At 43.6% G+C, this 22,124-nt stretch overlaps 1 protein-coding gene across 1 annotated transcript in view; it reads left to right on the top strand.

Annotated features, from left to right (window-relative positions):
- Positions 1 to 22,124, top strand: part of LOC126259316 (titin homolog) — a 951,541-nt gene that overhangs the window by 57,565 nt on the left and 871,852 nt on the right. Inside the window, exon 8 of the mRNA XM_049955994.1 lies at positions 21,381 to 21,387. Within this exon, the coding sequence (XP_049811951.1) occupies positions 21,381 to 21,387 (7 nt within the window). The remainder of the gene's footprint in view (positions 1 to 21,380; positions 21,388 to 22,124) is intronic.

Below are 22,124 nucleotides of genomic sequence, written 5' to 3'. Positions count from 1 at the left end.
GCTGTTGGGTCCATCTGTATCGGGCTGCATGGTGTCGTGTTTGCAAAGATGGATCTCGCCATGGATGTCGGGAGTGAAGTTGCACATCATGCAGTCTATTGCGCACAGTTTGAGTCGTAACACGACGTCCTGTGACTGCACGAAAGGCATTATTCTCTAAGGTGGTCATAGGTTGTGTTCCAAAAATTAACAGCATAGAGACAGAAGTGATGACACTTTCTGCAGGACCTGACCACCATTTTGCAGGCCAATGCTCAAGCACGTACAGTGCAAGCTATTACTGGTTTGGTTGAGTGATGGGGTTGCTAAGTGCTATCCCCTGACTTAATCCCTCGTAAGTTCAACTCGATTTCTAAACTGTAGGAAACACTTCATACCATTCGCTTCAGAACTGCCACAAATTTGTCCGGCAATAGATGGCGCCGCTCGAACTGTCAACACAACTGGCACTGCTAAGAGTATCCTACGACTTCCACATGGCTGTCAACGGGTTATACACAATGCTGGTGACTACTTTGAAGGTCAGTAAAACTTTGAAACACGTACCTATTCTGTACGAGCTGTAAATAAATAGTTGCCGATATTAAAGTTCCAACCCTCGTATTTTTTAATTGGGATGGGTTATTAATAACTAATTTCATACGTCAATATATGTATTGCAAAGGTACTGTGAATATTCAGATTTCCTTAAATAAATGTCCGCAAGGTGGTCTTGGGTGGGCTTGAGCTATTATTCTGATTACACCGTTTTGTGCAACGAATACTTTTTCTCCTAATGATGAATTGCCCCAAAGTGTAATGCCATATGAAAGCAGTGAATGAAAATAGGCATAGTAGGCTAATTTACTGATATTTTTATCACCAAAATTTGGAATATCATTAATAGAATATGTAGGTGAACCTAAACGTATCAAAAGATAATCAGTGTGTTTCTTCCAGTTCCATTTTAGCATCAACGCATACAGCTAGAAATTTTGAATATTCTGCCTTAGCAACAGACTTCTGTTCATTCTGTATTAATCAGTGTTGTTATGCTATTTACTGTACAGAACTGTGTTTACTATGTTTTCTTACAATTTAGTGAGAGTCTTTACAGAGAACCAGTTAATAGTTTTCTGAAAGGCATTATTTAGAATTTTCTCTGCATATATTATTTGTTGGGTGTGATTACTATACCTGTATTATCAGCAAAGAGAACTAGCTTTTCATCCTCATGAATATAGAGTGGCAAATCATTAATATATATTAAGAACAATAAGGAACCGAAGACTGAACGCTGTGGGACACCATTTTGATTTCTCCACAGTTAGAGGAGTCTGCTGATTTTTACAGACTATCTGTACTGTTAATTTCAACCTTCTGCGCTCTTCCAGTTAAATATGAATTAAACCATTTGTGCACTGTCCCACTCATACCACAATACCTAAGCTTATCTAGAGAAATTTCATGATTCACACAATCAAAAGCCATTGAGAGATCACAAAAAATTTCAATGGGTGATGTTCGGTTATTCAGAGCATTTAATATTTGATCAGTGAAAGCACACATAGTACATTCTGTTGAAAAGCCTTTCTCAGCACCAAACTGACATTTTGTTAGTACTCAATTTTCACAAATGTTTGGAACTACTCTTGGGTACATCACTTTTTTAAGAATTTTGCACAAAGCTGTCGGGGGGGGGGGGCTTATGGGCGCTCAACTCAACATCGAGGTCATCAGCGCAAAGCTGTCAGAAGTGAGATTGGATGGTAGTTGTTAGTATCAAATCTATCCCCTTTCTTATGCAGTGGTTTAACAACAGGATATGTCAGTCTATCTGTTTCAGTGATCTACTACGTATGTAGCTGAGAATCCTACTTATCTGTTGGGAACAAGCTTTCAGCACTCAAGTGGACATGCCATCAATTCCATGCAAGCTTTTAGTTTTGAATGGATTTATTATTTTCCTAATTTCAGTGGGAGAGGTGGGTTGAATTTCAGTTTTATCAAGCTGCATAGGTATTGCCTCTTCCATGTAGAGCCTTCGATTTTCTAGTGAATTGCTGGTTACTATTTTCTCTAAAACATTTAAAAAATTATTATTAAAAACATTTTTTGCTTCTGACTTTTTGTTAACAATTTTTTCGTTGAGTCTGATAGAAATACAGTCTTCCTGTGCTCTCCGCTGCCCTGCTTCCCTTCTAACAATATTCCAAATTGTTTTAATTTTGGTACCAGAGGTGCTAATCTCAGCACAAGTTACGTTACACAAAAATCTCCACCACTGCTGTTGCGTAGCACCCCACACGCACGAAGTACTACAGTTCGCCTATGCTCAAGCTACGTAATTCAGTCGAATGGCATTTACTATGGTGAGCAATGTAACGTGGTCTACCTCGCGACCTGTGCTGCTGGCAATATGCGCCATTCAGCTTTTGTGGCACCCGGTACCTACTGCTGACTGAGCCGTTCAGAGGCTGCCATCAAAATGGTTCAAATGGCTCTGAGCACTATGGGACTCTACTTCTGAGGTCATTAGTCCCCTAGAACTTAGAACTAGTTAAACCTAACTAACCTAAGGACATCACACACATCCATGCCCGAGGCAGGATTCGAACCTGCGACCGTAGCAGTCGCGCGGTTCCGGACTGAGCGCCTAGAGAGGCTGCCATCCAGTCTACTCAAGCGACACTACATTACGACTATGATCATTAGCTATACCCTGCTTTTCCTGTCATGTTAACACGTCATTTGCGTGCTCCATTCACGATCCTGCAGTTTTCACCAGTAAAGACGGTAAAGAAGCCAATATACTGCCGCCTATCGTGTTCACGGTATCATAAACCTCTTCCTGTCCCTACAGCAGTTTAACAGACCCACAGTGCTCCTCCACTAAAGAGGATGTGGTGCGAATGTTGTGTATCCCTGCTGGCCCAGATGTGTTGGCAAAAGCTGTAAACCTGAAACAGGCAGCGCCGTGGCGCTGCGCCAAAGCCCTTGCGCAGGTGCGGGGCGCGACCGCGGCCGCGGCCGATCCAGCTTCCTGCCCTCCCCATTCTGCAGGGGACTCGTGGCGACAGCCCGTTTGTTTAGCGGTAGCCGCACGAGCGTGTAGACTTAAATTTACCTCAAGTAATTACCGGAGGGAACTTAAAAGATATTAAATAACACAGCGTATTAAGAAGGAGGCTGGCTGGATGCTCAGACTAATTTACATGGTTTCGTGTATAATGGCTCCAGTCTCTTTCAAACTAGCTACGTCTCTCTACAGTTTACGTTAATCACCTAACGCCACATCAGCGATAAGGAGACAGACAAAAGTAATACGGCAAATCGGTCCTATTTTTAAATATAACTATTTTTTAATCGCTTACATCATGAAGAACTTGCCCCCCTTCTAACAGCCGTGTACCGCAAGTCTCTAGAGGAATGGAAGGTTCCAAATGATTGGAAAAGAGCACAGGTAGTCGAGCATATGCGCAAAACTATAGGCCTATATCTCTGACATCGATCTGTTGTAGAATTTTAGAACATGTTTTTTGCTCGAGTATCATATCGTTTTAGGAAACCCAGAATGTGCTTTGTAGGAATCAACATGGGTTCCGGAAACAGCGATCGTGTGAGACCCAACTCGCTTTATTTGTTCATGAGACCCAGAAAATATTAGATACAGGCTCCGAGGTAGATGCCATTTTCCTTGACTTCCGGAAGGCGTTCGATACAGTTCCGCACTGTCGCCTGATGAAGAAAATAAGAGCCTACGGAATATCGGACCAGCTGTGTGGCTGGATTGAAGAGTTTTTAGCAAACAGAACACAGCATGTTGTTATCAATGGAGAAACGTCTACAGACGTTAAAGTAACCTCTGGCGTGCCACAGGGGACTATTATGGGACCATTTCCTTTCACAATATATATAAATGACCTAGTAGATAGTGTCGGAAGTTCCATGCGGCTTTTCGCGGATGATGCTGTAGTATACAGAGAAGTTGCAGCATTAGAAAATTGCAGCGAAATGCAGGAAGATCTGCAGCGTATAGGCACTTCGTGCAGGGAGTGGTAACTGACCCTTAACATAGACAAATGTAATGTATTGCGAATACATAGAAAGAAGGATCCTTTACTGTATGATTATATGATAGCGGAACAAACACTGGTAGCAGTTACTTCTGTAAAATATCTGGGCGTCTGCGTACCGAACGATATGAAGTGGAATGATCATATAAAATTAATTGTTGGTAAGTCGGGTACCAGGTTGAAATTCATTGGGAGAGTCCTTAGAAAATGTAGTCCATCAGCAAAGGAGGTGGCTTACAAAACACTCGTTCGACCTATATCTGAGTATTGCTCATCAGTGTGGGATCCGTACCAGGTCGGGTTGAAAGAGGAGATAGAGAAGATCCAAAGAAGAGCGGCGCGTTTCGTCACAGGGTTATTTGGTAAGCGTGATAGCGTTACAGAGATGTTTAGCAAACTCAAGTGGCAGACTCTGCAAGAGAGGCGCTCTGCATCACGGTGTAGCTTGCTGTCCAGGTTTCGAGAGGGTGCGTTTCTGGATGAGATATCGAATATATTGCTCCCCCCTACTTACACCTCCCGAGGAGATCACGAATGTAAAATTAGAGAGATTCGAGCGCGCACGGAGGCTTTCCGGCAGTCGTTCTTCCCGCGAACCATACGCGACTGGAACAGGAAAGGGAGGTAATGACAGTGGCACGTAAAGTGCCCCCCGCCACACACCGTTGGGTGGCTTGCAGAATATAAATGTAGATGTAGATGTAGATGACAGTAACCTGTCTGATATCCGTAGATGAGATGACAACGTGTCTGACTAATACAAAGAGAACCAGCGATAGCATGAGGAATTCTCCTTGATGTCAAGATTGCAATTTGGTTGCCCTCAGACGCCTGAGGATATGTTTGGTGCTGATTATAGGAAAAGTAGTGGCTCTGGTTTTGAAAACGAACTTAACGAAACAATGAATTAACAGTCAATAATTTTTTTCTGGGTTTGTGATAGCATTGTCAATATGTAAAACTACCGACGTTTCGGTCACTGTTACAAGTGATCTTCAAGGTAAACAAAAGCACCATGAATAAGGTCACTTGCAACAGTGACCGAAACGTCGGTAGTTTTGCATATAGCAAATGCGGTCATAAACACAGAAAAATTTAAATGGCTGTGGCAATGGCCACGGAACCCTATGTTTATAATGTATTGACCGTTCACCCTTCCAGCTCAATTAAAGGGAGGAAGGGGGGAATATTAGGATTTTCGGTCCTGTACAAAATACTAGAGAGGGAGCCCACGTTCAGATTGGCGAAACATCGGGCAGCCAGTCAGTCGGGTCCTTCTTAAAGGGACTGTCCCGACATTTGCTTGAAGGGGTTCAGAGAAATCGTAGGGAACCTAAATCAGGGTGATGGGACGGGGATTTGAAGGGGCGTTCTCCCAGAAGCGAATCGTCACGTCTTATCACTGCTATTCCTCGTATGGTCGCCCTTAATACTACCGCCCAACAACGCTCGGAGGAAATGGAAAAGCACAGGTTTAGGTTTCCTTCAGATAAACTCGCTCTTTATCGGAATATTGTAACTTTTAATGATAATTTTGCAATTATAGGCTTACGGTAGGAAATCACATGTCAAAGACATTTGGTAACCAAATAAACCGATTAAGTTGTTCCAGTACGACAGACGACCAAATGGCAGGCACGTTTCGAAATAATGAGGCAAGAAGTGAACGTTGGCTAAACAGTACTGAGAATATGTCTTACAATGGACTTAATATTCTTTAAAACTAATCTAACGTCTTACGAATGTCATTGCAATATCTCCATTACAGTAATAAATGCTACAGACATAGATTTATAAACAATATGAATAGAGAGGAGCCAGGAGTAAGTTTAAGGCTTAAACTTACCAATGGTAAGTGTTCTGTTTCGACAGCCTGTCCAATATGGAACAGTTTTGACTTATTACGAGCATTTGTTGCGGTGCATATGTCTTTAGAATACACTTCATTTGAGTGACAATCGGCATGCTATGCTGTCATATGGTACCCTCCATTGTTTCCTACCCATCAGAGAGGCTAAACACACAGCATCGTTAGAAGCTCTTTATAACGAGAGAATACAATGGTGAGTGAGTTCTGAGAGCTGAGTGAAATCTCGCATCAGGCGGATGGCCGGCTTGATGTCCCGGCCTCGCACAGTTTTAATTTCTCAAAAATGTTCGCCCGGTATACTGTGCAAGGTTCAGACTGCCTCGTCTTGCATTACGCCTGTGACGTTCCGCACCGATCACAAACGCCTCGCTGTGCTGATGATGTAAGAAGACGAAGGAGTGGCAATCGCAACAGCGTGGGGCGGTAAAGAATAAGTCGGAGTCGTTCTGGGTGGGGATTCCCATGCGACTAATACGAGTAAGAATTCGTACGTTTGTTTCGGTACAAACTATTCGATAATGTCATAGTCTGGTAAGAAAGATCGAAGTATCGGTACCGGCAGTATCGAATGGAGTTGAGGAAAAAAAATAATATTTCATTCCTACTTTAAAAAGGCTTAAAATGTATGTATTAGTTATGCAGTATATAGGACACAGAAGTGCATTAGTAACGTTAAATATAATGTGCAGTCTGTAATAAATATACCAGACGTCTGCAACAGATACCAGTAATATTACGAAACTATCCACTACCTTGTAAAAGAGATTCTAGTGTTTATTTTCTAATCAAATGGTTCAAATGGCTCTGAGCACTATGGAACGTAACTTCTGAGGTCACCAGTCCCCTAGAACTTAGAACTACTTAAATCTAACTAACCTAAGGACGTCACACACATCCATACCCGAGGCAGGATTCGAACCTGTGACCGTAACGGTCGCGCGGTTCCAGACTGTAGCGCCTAGAGCCGCTCGGCCACCCCGGCCGGCTATTTTCTAATCGAGTAGGTTCAAATATTGATTAATTCCCATTTTTTCTGCGTATTGGAAATGAGTACTTTTATCTTAAAAAAGCGTCTTGTAAATAAATTATTTCGCCTTAAAGAAAATCTTATAATGATGTACTGAAATGATGCCAAGTATGGGCAACATAAAATTGTGGTTGGAATATTTGTCTTTATTCCTCATTCCTCATCTATTTTTGTTTACAATCAGGTTCGCTTATGAAAATATACTACAAATTCCATAGTTTGCGATGTGTTCTAAGTAAATGGCTTCGTGTTCAAGAAAACGATTAAAAGAAACCATTTCTCTGCGAAGAGCGATCTTTTATTTTGAAATAAACGGGTTAATTCAGTACTAACAGTTATTAATTTCACCCCCTTTCACATTATAAAGGTACCACCAGGTAATGAAAACAATAAAACCAGTTGTAAATGATTCAAATAAAACAAGAAACAAAAAACAGGAAAATACACAGTCCGTTCACATTAATGTGACCACCTGTGAAGAGCCTTAGCCCGAATGCCGATTATCATGCCTTGTTTGGCGTCAGATAACTCGCTCCGTTTCCGCATTACGACAACGACTGTACTGTTTTCTGCGCCCCCCCCCCCCCCCCACACACACACACACCAACCTGATGTGGATTAGATACCCTACACTGCTAGTGCTGCCGACTGCTGTGACTGGTTACTGCATGTTTACGTCGAATATAGGTAGTGTTCACATTAGTGTGACTAAAACGTCTGCAAAAAATACACGCCTCACACACCACAACCAAAAGCGTTATGCTTGCAGTATGGTGTAGTCCACATAACGATGATCGTAAGATACTGATGATGGGAGGATGTAAGCATATCAGCGCACACTCCGCTACAGAGTGAAAATCTCATTCTGGAAACATCCCCCAGGCTGTGGCTAAGCCATGTCTCCGCAGTATCCTTTCTTTCAGGAGTGCTAGTTCTGCAAGGTTCGCAGGAGAGCTTCTGTGAAGTTTGGAAGGTAGGAGACGAGGTACTGGCAGAAGTAAAGCTGTGAGGACGGGGCGTGAGTCGTGCTTGGGTAGGTCACATGGCAGTCGGCACGGTAACTCAGCCCCCGCAGCTCGTAGTCTTGTGGTAGCGTTCTCGCTTTAGAACTGAGTTTGCATCTGAACACCAACCAACAAATGCGCCGTTCGTGCATGCTGCAGGCTACTTTTTATGCCAAGTGTGTGCATCTCTGTCTGCAGGGCGTGTTGAACTCGAGCAACAAGATGGATTACACTGAATATTCGCTATTTACAGGGGATGGATTCTTCATCATCAGGCCTTCACAAAAGTTCTGGTCAGATATACGATCAGACGTGACCATTGAACAGATGATGATGCGCTGAATAAAAAAAAAGAAAAAAAACGCGTTCGGTCAGAGGGTTAGCTGCCCTCTTTAATAAAAAAAACTGAGTTAATGGGACAACGACGAACTGAAATGGGTGTCTTGCGACGTCCGCCCCGAGGAGATACAACGAACGAAAACGAACAAAATGAGATTTAAAATTTAAAAAAAATGGTAGAGCACTTGCACGCGAAGGCAAAGGTCCCGAGTTCGAGTCTCGGTCGGGCACACAGTTTTAATCTGCCAGGAAGTTTCATATCAGCGCACACTCCGCTGCAGAGTGAAAATCTCATTCTGTAAGCATAATAGTTTTTGAACACTTAATGGTAAAATCGCCTACTCTCTTTGTAGGAGCGCTTTTACTTTGCCAATGCATATTTTGACGCATAGATCCATCTTCGGGCCATTCAGTATTCAAACGAAAGTGTGTTTGTTCATGTATCAGTGTAAAAACATGCGGAAATTACTTCACTCGATGTTAGATGCAACAGACATCAGAAAAATTCACAGATAGGGTTAGTGGCGTTTTGACATCGCAATACACGCCCTGACGATGAAGCTTTGAAACTCATATTGGCATAGTATAAGCGCTGATGAAATAGGAGTAGACGAACTTTATTAATAAGATTGCCATTCATTTGTGTTGCTCTTGCCTATAATAGCCTCTATCACTACCAGCAGACAGCAATTTTTGTTGTTACGTAACTGAGGAGTTCATTTTTCTGTTTTCCTATTTTTTATTTATTTCTTGTTTTCCTTGAGATCGCCCATAACTTTTGTTATTGTTTTCACTGCAAGGTAACGTGATGATCCTTAAATGGGGACAAATTGTCTAATTGCTAAATAATGAAATGGAGTGTTAAATAACATTAGCCGTGGTGGCCGTGCGGTTCTAGGCTCTGCAGTCCGGAACCGCGGGACTGCTACGGTCGCAGGTTCGAATCCTGCCTCGGGCATCGATGTGTGTGATGTCCTTAGGTTAGTTAGGTTTAATTAGTTCTACGTTCTAGAGGACTGATGACCTAAGATGTTAAGTCCCATAGTGCTCAGAGCCATTAGAAATAACATTATAAACAGCCGACCAGTTGCAATGGGTAAAGAAATTCTTTACCTAGGTGTCGACAAATATAAATTTGTCATCTTCAGAAGGTAACAATTTTACATTAGTAAGGACTAATGTACCATCGCCGTTTTTACAATTGTCGGCATAGATCCATGTGTCAAAAATAAAATATAGCCCTAGCATTAGGGCAATGGTACATTAGTCTTTACTAATGCGAAATTGTTACCTTCTGAAGAAGACAAATTTATATTTGTCGAAACCTAGGCAAAGAATTTCTTTATCAATTGCAACTGTTTGGCTGTTTATAATTTTATTACGTGAAACCGTTGCTGTTGTGCAGCTACGTTTAAAAAAAATGAAGTGTTATTTCAAAATAAAAGAACAGCCTTAAAAGTTTTGTAGCGACTTCTGATCCATACACAGAAAGACTATTGAATAAAAGCTTAAAAATACACAGGAATTCACTATCTTGCGAGACTGCCGATGTCGATACCTTTTTCCGATATTCTCGGAATATGTTGCTGGAGGAAGCGCACGGGGTGAGGCGTGGAGGCTGGGAAGGGACGGCAAGGGGAGGGCAGGGCAGGGCGCGCTGCCAGAGGCGTAGGCCAGCCAGTCGAGCGCCGACCGCCGAGCGAGCTGCAGCGACCCTCTCGCCGCCATGGCCGACAGGTAGGTGCGCTGCGCTGCTGTGTGCACTCCGCACGTCCCCCTTACACCAACAAAGCCGACACGGAGTGTTACGGGGCCGTCACTCTCCACGTGCAAGAGCTGTAGTCGATAACGGCTGGAGCTCGGTGAGGCTGTTCGCATACGATGTTGTTGTCTGTAGGATGGTTACAGCGCCAGAAGACGGTAGCGAAATGCAGCAACACCGGCAGAAGATCGGTCATTGGTGCAGGAAATGACAGTTGACGTTGAGTGTAAATAAAAGTAACATCCCGAGGACAGGAAGAACCCGCCCGTATAGCCTGGAGGACTAAAGCGGCAGCTTCCGGGACACGGGGAGGCGAGCCAGCCGTCTTTGCGCTCAAACGAAGAGTGTTGGTGGGCCAGCCAGTCTGGGTGCGGTTTTTAGGCGGTTCTTCAGATCAGATTAGGTAAATACCGGGCTGCTAGCCCCGTCCCGCCTCAGACACACAGTACGTAATCACTTGAACATGAGATTCAGTCCGGACTCTTACTGATGGGGTGCAACACAGATTTCTCTCTGGGAGAGTGGTGGCGTCAGGAAGATTCGGCCACCAAATGCCAGTAACACCGCCAGGAACGATATGTAACAATGCCGACCCCATAGTGGAACGGCAAGATCGAACAGGAAAAGAAGAAGCGGTGCGCATAAGAACGCGATGAGATTGTCTACTGTTGCACTACGCTATTGGCGACAAGTCAGTGAAAACAATAACAATCGTAACAAACAGAGAAGGAACAGTGCGTAGGCACCTAAAGGGGAATGATCACGTAAAATTAATTGTACGAAAAGGAAATGCACCGGCCGGGTTGGCCGAGCGGTTCTAGGCGCTACAGTCTAGAACCGCGCGACCGCTACGGTCGCAGGTTCGAATCCTGCCTCAGGCATGGATGTGTGTGATGTCCTTAGGTTAGTTAGGTTTAAGTAGTACTAAGTTCTATGGGACTGATGACCTCAGAAGTCCCATAGTGCTCGGAGCCATTTGAGCCAAAAGGAGATGCCAGGCAGCCATCCAGTGCTAGAATCATAGGGCAATATATTTCTTCGGCGAAAGAAGTGGATTACATAACACTCGATAGACTGATTCTTGGGTATCGTTCACCAGTCTAGAACCTCGCCAGATTGCAGTAATACAGGAGACAGAATGTTTACGATTAACGACAGCCAACAAAGCTGTATTGACACATATTTAATGTGTCACGACGAGTGTCGTTCGTTAGAATACTATTACATTGCCGAATTGTGCCGCTATCATGAAATAAGAGGTCTAGTTGTTTTACGTAATGTTAGAGGCAAAATTTCGAAAAGACGGTAATATGAAGAGTCTACCGACCGCCTGGCGGAAGTACGGCGAGCTGCAAGTGCATGCGATACTACATAGAGGAGATTCATCAAACAGCTGTGCACTAAGCTACGAGATGGCTTACCAGGCGCAAGGGCTTTACAGAGATCCTCTACAAACGCCAGCGGCAAGCGCTACAAAAGAGGCGCTGTGCGTCTGGGAGAGGTTTACTGTTGAAGCGTTATGGTTCAAATTGCACGAAGCACTATGGGACTTAACATCTCAGGTTCAAAAGTGGCTCTGAGCACTATGGGACTTAACATCTGAAGTCATCAGTCCCCTAGACTTAGAACTATTTAAACCTAACTAACCTAAGGACATGACACATATCCACGCCATAGGCAGGATTCGAACCTGCGAGCGTAGCAGCAGCGCGGTTCCGGACTGAAGCGCCTAGATGCGTTATTTTCCAAGAACTTTCGATCAGCATGTTACTTCGCCTCAAGTACGTCTCGTGAAGTTTCCACAACACAATCAGGAAAATTTGAGATGATGCGGAAGTTTGCCGACAGTCATTCTTCCCACGCGTCATTCGCGAATCGAACTTGGCAAGAGCGCTGAGGACTAGTGCGCGGGGGGCAGGGGGGGGGGGGGGGGGGACAGTGATAGCTGAAGTACCATCCGCCACAGAACGTAAGGTTGCTTGCAAAGTATAAAGCTTGGTCACTAGGGGCGTGATAAAAAGAGAAGTTAACGGGTTTCGGGTTGTGACTCAGTGCATAGACATACAAAACGATACACTGTCTCTCTGAAAAGTTCCGTGATTAATTTTATTCCTGTTGTATAAGCGACATCATCGTAGTAACTACGGTGGTAGCTTGAACTAATTACTGTAAACAACAGATGTGAGTTCGACCAGTGTTAAGTATTGGACGTGCGGCCGTGTGAATCGGCGTTGCAGCGTTACAAGTCGCACGGGAGTGACGTCTCTAAATCAAGTGCTCGAGGTATTCTCGAGAATGTTTTGAAGAAGAGAAAAGTGTGTGCACAAAGTTTGTTCCACGCACCTAGACTCCCGAACAACAATGACCCAATGGGCACCTGAGCGACTTCACTGAAATGTAAAACACGGACTGCTCTGGAAAAAAAAAAAATCATCACGCGTGAGGAGACTTGATGCCGGAAACCGGAACCTACCACTAAACGACAAAGTACAGAAATTCACATGAAGGGTCAAAGATTTGATGACATAACCGACAACAGAGCCAACTTAACACGTGAGTTACACATCCCAAAGTAGGAATTTCTTGCCAGTTTCACATGGCTGCATGAACATTCTGTACGTTGTCCTCAAGTGTGGGCAGACTATGTAGAACATCTCAAGCTTTAAAACTAACATCTTTACTTTTCACTGTTTTATATTAATCCAGCATCGAATTTTTTTGCATTGAAGGGGTATATAGTAGAAAACGCCAGATGCTAGCCAAAGGCAGCGTTCGCCGGAAAACCCGGTCGCCACGGACAAAACTCAGTAACTCGTGAATACTGCTGGAAGCCACGGCAGTTCGTGCAGAGGAAAATGTAAACTGTTCCGGTGATGAAATCACGCAAGAGTACGCTTCTGCTCTGCCCTGAGTGATTTCGACGCGTCAGTTTGAGTATGTCCTAGGCAGCGACAGTCACAATTACCACGTTTCGTTAACAACCATGAGTTTTGCATATGCTTGTTTGTTTGAGGCACCAGAACTCGCTCCCGCCTTCCCACCTCTAACCATAGTGAGCGACTCTTACTGGGACCGTATGACTATGCTTTCACAGTAGCCCAACACACGATACTATTCTATCCTTGTTATTTTCACGTCTGTAGTATAGTGATACTTCTTATATGCTAGAACGAGATTCAAACGGACCACGTCCTATCTCATAGACGCAGTAGTCCAATAAAGTATTTAAAACTTCAGGGGAATTTGGAAAGTAGGAGATAGTTACTGATGCAATGAAGGTGTTAAGCGTCCCTCGGTAGAGGCTATGTGCGGGAAAGCGAAGCGTCCAAGTTTGAGTTCTGCTCCGTCGCACAGTTAGGATGTATCAGATAGTTTCCATAATAGTGAGCACTTTGCAGCAGAGTGAAAGATTGCTTCTCGATCTATTGTAATATTAGGTATTTCTGACGCAGACAATGCTATTGGTTTTGTATGGGGCACATCTTACACTATCCCACCCAAAATGTTATCACAGGCGTTATTCTGTTTCCTTATGTGACAGAGGACACATTGGATGGCTCCGCACACTATACCTATCCGTACAACACCGACTTCCTCCCCCTCACTTCTCAAGGCCACTGGCCACGCGAATGCGCAACTAAAAATGCCGCTATCTGGTTGTGAAGTGTTTAGTAGTTCTGCAATGTCTGTATTTTGTTAATGGCTATCCATGTACCAAAAATAGAGGCAATGTTTTACATCTTTGTTGATAATTATTGAAAGCAGATAGAAACTGTTATGCTCTTGTCATTGCAATTTGGCGTAGGACTTGAGAGAATTGGATCTGGTTCCCAAGAGGACAAGTCTTGTAAAATTCCGTGAGTTCCTTTAAATAAAACTTTAAAACAAAAATATTTCACGTTATATCGATATCACGTTCGTTAACAAACTTTCAAGGTATCTCAGTAAACGTTTCCATTGCCCGCCCTACTGTACTTATGTCGTTACATCTTAAACATTGCAAACGCTTATCACAGAGACCAGTGCATGGTAAACATACGTCGTATATGAATCCCTCGCTTGAACACTAATTATCAATCAATTTCCATTACATCCAGAACCAACATTTTCCCTGTATTCCCCTATGGAAGAACGTGCTTCTATCTGTGTCTTTCGTATAGGAATAACGGAAAGCCTCATAAAGGTACTGCAGTTACTGGGTGAGATATTAGTAGCATACAGGTCTGAGAATTTCCAAGACTAACATAGGTAGCAATGTTTTGATGCAGGTTCAGAAAAAAAGACCAACACTGTATGGTAGAGACTGAAACATGCGAAATGAACGATTTGTTTTGGAAGATAGAGCGGTGCCCAGAACCGCATTTCAGCAGGAAGAATAAACTTCTAGTGTCATTAATGGTCGGTGAAAAGTGGTATTTCACATTTCAAATGGGTTGCGTTTGGTCAATCGCATGCACTTCGCTTCTTTTCTTTCTCGTATGGTACTCATACATTACCTATTGACTAAAATCAATTTATGTAAATCAGGATAGTGTGTTTCTTTTACTATTGTGATTAAAGACGGGAAAAAGGAGGGGCTACGTAAGATTAACGCAGAAGCTTGTAACTTGACGTGCCCGCCACAAGGATTAATGAAAATCACCACACTATTCGTATTCTACATTAGTAGTTAGGGTCTATCAGATACGATTGCGAAAAGAGAAATAAGAAACATCGTTAGATGCAAAACATGTTTCGATAATGTCTGTATTTACTAAGATATACCAAATTCATGTTCATAAGTCGGCCGCTATATTGGCAAAGAACAATTAGAGAACTACAATATGCAATTAATAATTACTTTCTAACGATTAACGATTTCAGATGTAGAAGATGGAAACCGAGGAACTGTCAGTCGTTGACTTTGAAGCAGATAAACTAGCTGAAAAGAGAAACTAGGGAAATAATGGTATCCATAAACCGATAGATAGGTATAACAAGGTCGTTTTATTTTTACTTCCGGTAAACTTCACAGTCGGTACGCCAGCGACGTTCGACTGGGATAGCTTCCCACGTATACTAGGAGTGGATGCAGAAGTTAATTCCGGTGTGCTGCTGAGGAAGTGTCAGTATTCGTGTGTCTTATTAATTACTTAAGGAAAAGTTTTAGTTGCACTCTTTCTGCAGACTTTTCGCAGACTTCGCGATTGTTTACGAGGAAATGTTTTCCGATAAAAATCTTCCACAGAAAACTTCCCATCGCAATCTCCCACCCCACCATCCTCTTGATTTAGTGGTAAGATGGTCTAGTGGACAGCCTGTCAAAGACTGAACACAGATCAAGCATGAAAGTAGTAAGAAGGTATACTGAACTGCGAAAAAAGAAGCATAATACAAACAGTGAACGGTCCAAGCTCAAGACATGCAACATCGAGCAGTTCAAAGTGACCACGGCGTCGTGGTTATGTGGTCACAGTGTTACACTCCGCCTGGGGGGCGGGGATCCATGTTCAAATCTCTCTCGCGTCCCACTTTCGTTTTCTTTTTTTTTCACAAGATTATGAACTGACCGTCCGGCCATTGACGTGTCTGTTCGCTGTATTCAAATCTGTGTCTGTGCCGTGGTGTAACGCCCGTTTGCAACAGCGAGGTGTAAGGAAGAGACCTCCAGACGTAAGTACCTCCTGTTTTTCCTACACAAGTATCACATATTATGACTCTCGCGTTCCGATTTGGAAGTTTTGATTGTTGATTTCCTTGTTGTAACGTAGTTCACACCCGTTTATTTTTTGTTTTCATTTCTGTGAGAGGTCTCTGCGGCACCTCGCCTACTCTCGTTATTCATCACATTTACTTGCGACGGTAATGTATTCTTGTCACATTACTTATATTTTATAACCACTGTACAGTATGACAGTTTCCAAGACTACAGAAGGAGAGCAGACACGTCAGTGACCGGACGGGATGTTCATGACTTCGCGGGAAAAAAAAAAAGAAAGTGGAACACGAGGGAGATTCGAACACGGGTCTACCGCTTTGTAGTCAAACACGGTGACCACAGAACCACGACGTCTTTTAATTTGCTCGATGTTGCACATCTTGAGCTTGGGCAGTTCACTGTTTCTATTTTGCTTCTTTTTTCGCAGTTCAGTATACTTTCTTCCTGTTTTCATGCTTCATCCGTGTTCAGTTTTTGACAGGCTATCTATCCACTAGGCCATTTTACCAGTAAATCTGAGGGGGGTACGATGGGGCGTTTCCCTTATCAGCTGGCTTCTGAAAGGATATTTACTTAGCGCAAAGCGTGGTCAGCAAGTCTACTCGTAGAGAAATGTAAAGCTACGCTCATTTAAAAATAATTATTTAAATAAAAATAAATTTTTAATATAACACCTTCTTAAATCGGACTAAAAGTATAGAATTATTATCCTGACGCCATGCAGATCCCTAAGCCGATACTAATAATCTTGAAAGACTGTGCTTGTTAGCCGGCCGGGGTGGCCGAGCGGTTCTAGGCGCTACAGTCTGGAACCGCGCGATCGCTACGGTCGCACGTACGAATCATGCCTCGGGCATGGATGTGTGTGATGTCCTTAGGTTAGTTAGGTTTAAGTAGTTCTAAGTTCTAGGGGACTGATGACCTCAGAAGTTAAGTCCCATAGTGCTCAGAGCCATTTGAACCATTCTTTTGTGCTTGTTAATTTTTAGTATCTATGGCAATACTTGTAACATTTACAACGAAAAACGTGGGTCGCATGCAACACATAAGGATCCATGAACAGTTCATCTCTTAACTATTATTATTGCATGTGCCCCGCATTTTCCGTTAAAATCTTACAAGTACTGTCAAAGCTATTAAAATTCACAAGCACACATTTTCAGAAGTCGCTGTATGGGACTAGGAACCTGTAAGGGGCTAGGAGAAATTATTTTATATTTTTAATCAGATTCAGAAACATCTCATATTAAATATTCATTTTTCTATAAATATTTATCTGGTTTTGAGTCGTGTGTGAGTGAAATTTTTCAGCTGGTTTTAAACATTTTGATGAGATTATATTTTTTGTTTAAATAATTGTTTACGTTGATAGGGTGTTCCAAAAAGAATATACTATTACAAAGTAATATGCTGTTGCAACCATCAAGCGCTGCGGCACGTCTCGGTTACTGGAGGAACGAATACATTACCTACTTTATATTTATTGCCGCTAGATCAGGGTTGTCTTCTGCTGACTTTGTTACCTTCACATGTTCTTTTTTCATTTTTGTTCATTTATTGACTTTAGGAACGTGCCCATACAGCCATCTCAGTACTGGAATGCCAATTATGACGATACGAACACGAGGACAATAGAACAGCCAGTCCCTAAGAGGAGAAAATCTCCGACCCGTCCGGGAATCGAATCCGGGCCCCGTCGGTTAGCAATCCGCCGCGCCGACAGCGCACCTGCCGAGGCGAACACCGTCGCATCTTGCAAAATGGCTGTTACGAAGCAGAAATCATTTTGTGTTCTCGAGTTTGCCAAGTTTAATTCCGTGATTACACAGCAAAGTTGTTTCGGGTTGAGGTACCAAACAGATCCTCTGAATGGATGAAACATCCGCAGACGGTATCGACAATTTGTAGACACGGGATGTGTATTTAAAGGAAAGAGTCCTGGCCACCCTATCGTTTGCGACGAAAATGTCGCACGAATTCAAATCGCTTTGCAGTGTAGCCCTACTAAGTCAACTCGTCGTGGAAGTCGGGAGTCACAGATGCATACAATAACAGTTTGGCGTGGTTTGAGACGTGGGTTGGTTAAGAAGCGGTACAAGTTGCAGCTGTTATAGACTCTACGTCATGATGACAAATACAAACGTGTAGCATTTTCTGGTGTGCTTCAGAACGCTGTTGACAATGATAACACTTTGGCGCAACATGCACGCTTTGAACGTGTACAAGGCTCACCCAAAGTCAACGTGTTTTGTGCGATATTCCACTTATCTATTTACGGCTCATTCTTCCTTGATGGAAACGACGTTAACGATTAAGACGAGGACAACTTCATTTTTCGACACGAGGGTGCACCCCCTCACTGGAATCGCCAAGAGCGCGAATATCTGAACGAACTCTACCGTTGGATTGATCGTCATACAGCCGACGACTTAGTACATCTGAGCTTGCTTCCGCAGTCAACATATTTGACGCCCTACACTTCTTCCTGCGGGATTTCATGATGGACAACTTTTATCCACCAACACTGACACAAACCTAGAAAAGTTGGGGAACCGGGTCTGTACCACCTTAACATGAGTGATGGACATGCTCACTATTATGTGGGAGGGATTCGAGTGTCGATGTGATATTGTTCGTGTCAATGATGGAGGACATACTGAACATCTGTAATCTAAACTTGAGATGCTCGTAAGGATGTGTCCCAAGTTTCATAGTTGTATGTCTTAAATATATGCGTTCGAAGCACGTACATCCTTTTCGAAACATCCTGTATACAAGCTTTTTACTCGCAGCTTTACCAGTGTACGCGTTATGTTACATACACTGCTGTGCAACATTAAAGCAACAAACCGAAATTTTGCAAAGTTGCGTTTCTTTTGCCCCAAAATAGTATAAACAGGCGATAGTAAAGCAGAAACAATGTAAAGAATACAGAACGTAAACAACTGCAACATGCATAACCACAGTCAACGATGTTCGTTTTTTTATAACTTAACGGTAACCTACGTAATGTCTTTTAATGTGCAGTCACTTTCACTGTTACCCGGTGTTGTATGTGGCTTCCGCAAATTTGACAGACAGTCGAAATTAATTTTCCATAGGGAATCGGAAAGCTAGTATAATGGCTCAAATGGCTCTGAGCACTATACGACTTAACTTCTGAGGTCATCAGTCGCCTAGAACTTAGAACTACTTAAACCTAACTAACCTAAGGACATCACACACATCCATGCCCAAGGCAGGATTCGAACCTGCGACCGTAGCGGTCGCGCAGTTCCAGACTGTAACGCCTAGAACCGCTCGGCCACTCTGGCCGGCGCCAAACTAAGGTTCAGTGGGAGAACGCTAAGATAGTTTCATAAATTCACGAGGGAGGGTGTCTTCTCCAATTAATTGTTGGGTTTCCTATTCAGCTTCTATTCTCTTCTTGTTTGAAATGTTTACAATCCGCGTTCCAGTTTCGTCCAAGACTACACTCAAGAAAAATATCTTCAGAAAAGACTTGAATTAATATTTGATGTTGGTTAATTTTCCTTTTTCATAGATGCTCTTCTTGCTATTGCCGTTCTGCATTTTATGTCTTGCCTACGTCGACAATCGCCGGTCATTTTTATGTCCAAATAACAAAACTCATTGACTACTTTAAGTGCCTCATTTCCTAATCTAATTCTATCAACGTCACCTGACTTAATTCCACGACATTTCATTACCCTTATTTTATTATATTGATGCTCGTCTTAGTACTACCGCTAAATACGAATACGACGTGACTAGCTCAGTCTGCCAATAGGTAATTTCGTAATTGTGTGCTACTGATTCATGTCTCTCTCTTATAGGCATTATCTTAAATTTGCACACACTTAGTCGGCCGCGGTGGCCGAGCGGTTCTAGGCGCTTCAGTATGGAACCGCGCGACTGCTACGGTCGCAGGTTCGAATCCTGCCTCGGGCATGGATGTGTGTGATGTCCTTAGGTTAGTTAGGTTTAAGTAGCTCTAAGTCTAGGGGACTGATGACCTCAGAAGTCAAGTCCCATAGTGCTCAGAGCCATTTGAACCATTGTTTTTGCACACATTTAAAGAGACTGTCACTCGCTATACCAAGGTAATTTTTTTTCCAAATCTTTTAGAGTTTTCTCGCGATCCTCCAATGAGGATAATGCCGTCTGTGCAGTAGCATCGTCAGTGAAGATAGTGTGATGATGTGTAGAACGCTTTTCGGAAATCTAAGAAGACTGAAGCTACCAGTTCACCTGATTCCACTGTTCGGAAGAGATCGAGGATAAACAAAACAAGCCGTGGTTCACAAGAGTGGGGTTGGGTTCTTTGGGGGAAGAGACCAAACAGCGACGGCATCGGTCTCATCGGATTAGGGAAAGACGGGAAAGGAAGTCGGCCGTGGTCTTTCAAAGGAATCATCCCGGCATTTGCCTGGAGCGATTTAGGGAAATTACGGAAAACCTAAATCAGGATGGCCGGACGCGGGATTGAACTGTCGTCCTCCCGAATGCGAGTCCAGTGTCTAACCACTGCGCCACCTCGCTCGGTCACAAGAGTGGATTTCACTGAATCTGTGTGCATTCTTGGACGGTCTTGACAAGGGCAACTATGAAAATCTAAGTATAAACAGTTCCAGTAAAGGGCGTCGACACAAATAAAGAGGGCGAGTTAATAATGGAGCGCCATTAGGCGCGCCGGCCTAGCGCCGTGTCGCGAGCTGCCAGTGGACAAGGCAGCAGGTCTCCGCGGCTTTGCCCGCGGTGAGGGACGGCTGCACAGGTGCGCCGGCGGCCCACGGGAGATCACTGGCCGGATACGATTCTGATATAATGTTTGGCCGCCCGCCAGCGGCACGGCGCGGCACAGGGCAGGACAGGACAGGACAGGGACCCGCTGGCCTTTAACTCGCCTCTCGGCGCCCAGACGTAACGAGCACGCTCCGTGCAACGCAGACGACATTCCCCGCGGATGGAATTGTAGTCAGCTTTGGCGACTGCCTGCTTGCTTCATTTCGCTATCGCTCCAAAGCCAGTTGCCGTACATCAGCAGCTTTCCGAGATGCCTGTAGGTTACAACACAGTTTCACAGTTTGCTGACAGGTGGCAGCTTTAATCTCCTCCTACGATCTGTTCCACAGTTCATAGCCATCTACATCTACATCTACATGATTACTCTGCAATTCAAATTTAAGTGCTTGGCAGAGGGTTCATCGAACCACAATCATACTATCTCCCTACCATTCCACTCCCGAACAGCGCGCGGGCAAAACGAACACCTAAACCTTTCTGTTCGAGCTCTGATTTCTCTTATTTTATTTTGATGATCATTCCTACCTATGTAGGTTGGGCTCAACAAAATATTTTCGCATTCGCAAGAGAAAGTTGGAGACTGAAATTTCGTAAATAGATCTCGCCGCGACGAAAAACGTCTTTGCTTTAATGACTTCCATCCCAACTCGCGTATCATATCTGCCACACTCTCTCCCCTATTACGTGATAATACAAAACGAGCTGCCCTTTTTTGCACTCTTTCGATGTCCTCCGTCAATCCCACCAGGTAAGGATCCCACACCGCGCAGCAATATTCTAACAGAGGACGAACGAGTGTAGTGTAAGCTGTCTCTTTAGTGGACTTGTTGCATCTTCTAAGTGTCCTGCCAATGAAACGCAACCTTTGGCTCGCCTTCACCACAATATTATCTATGTGGTCTTTCCAACTGAAGTTGTTCGTAATTTTTACACCCAGGTACTTAGTTGAATTGACAGCCTTGAGAATTGTACTATTTATCGAGCAATCGAATTCAAACGGATTTCTTTTGGAACTCATGTGGATCACCTCACACTTTTCGTTATTTACCGTCAACTGCCACCTGCCACACCATACAGCAATCTTGTCTAAATCGCTTTGCAACTGATACTGGTCTTCGGATGACCTTACTAGACGGTGAATTACAGCATCATCTGCGAACAACCTAAGAGAACTGCTCAGATTGTCACCCAGGTCATTTATATAGATCAGGAACAGTAGACGTCCCAGGACGCTTCCCTGGGGAACACCTGATATCATTTCAGTTTTACTCGATGATTTGCCGTCCATTACTACGAACTGCGACCATCCTGACAGGGAATCACGAATACAGTCGCACAACTGAGACAATACCCCATAGGCCCGCAGCTTGATTAGAAGTCGCTTGTGAGGAACGGTGTCAAAGGCTTTCCGGAAATCTAGAAATGCGGAATCAACTTGAGGTCCCCTGTCGATAGCGGCCATTACTTCGTGCGAATAAAGAGCTAGCTGCGTTGCACAAGAACGATGTTTTCTGAAACCATGCTGATTACGTATCAATAGATCGTTCCCCTCGAGGTGATTCA

The sequence above is a fragment of the Schistocerca nitens genome, chromosome 5 (genome assembly GCF_023898315.1).
Source record: "Schistocerca nitens isolate TAMUIC-IGC-003100 chromosome 5, iqSchNite1.1, whole genome shotgun sequence".
Lineage (NCBI taxonomy): Eukaryota > Metazoa > Arthropoda > Insecta > Orthoptera > Acrididae > Schistocerca > Schistocerca nitens.
Note: the sequence above shows the minus strand (reverse complement) of the source record. Positions and strands in the feature narration are given on the sequence as shown.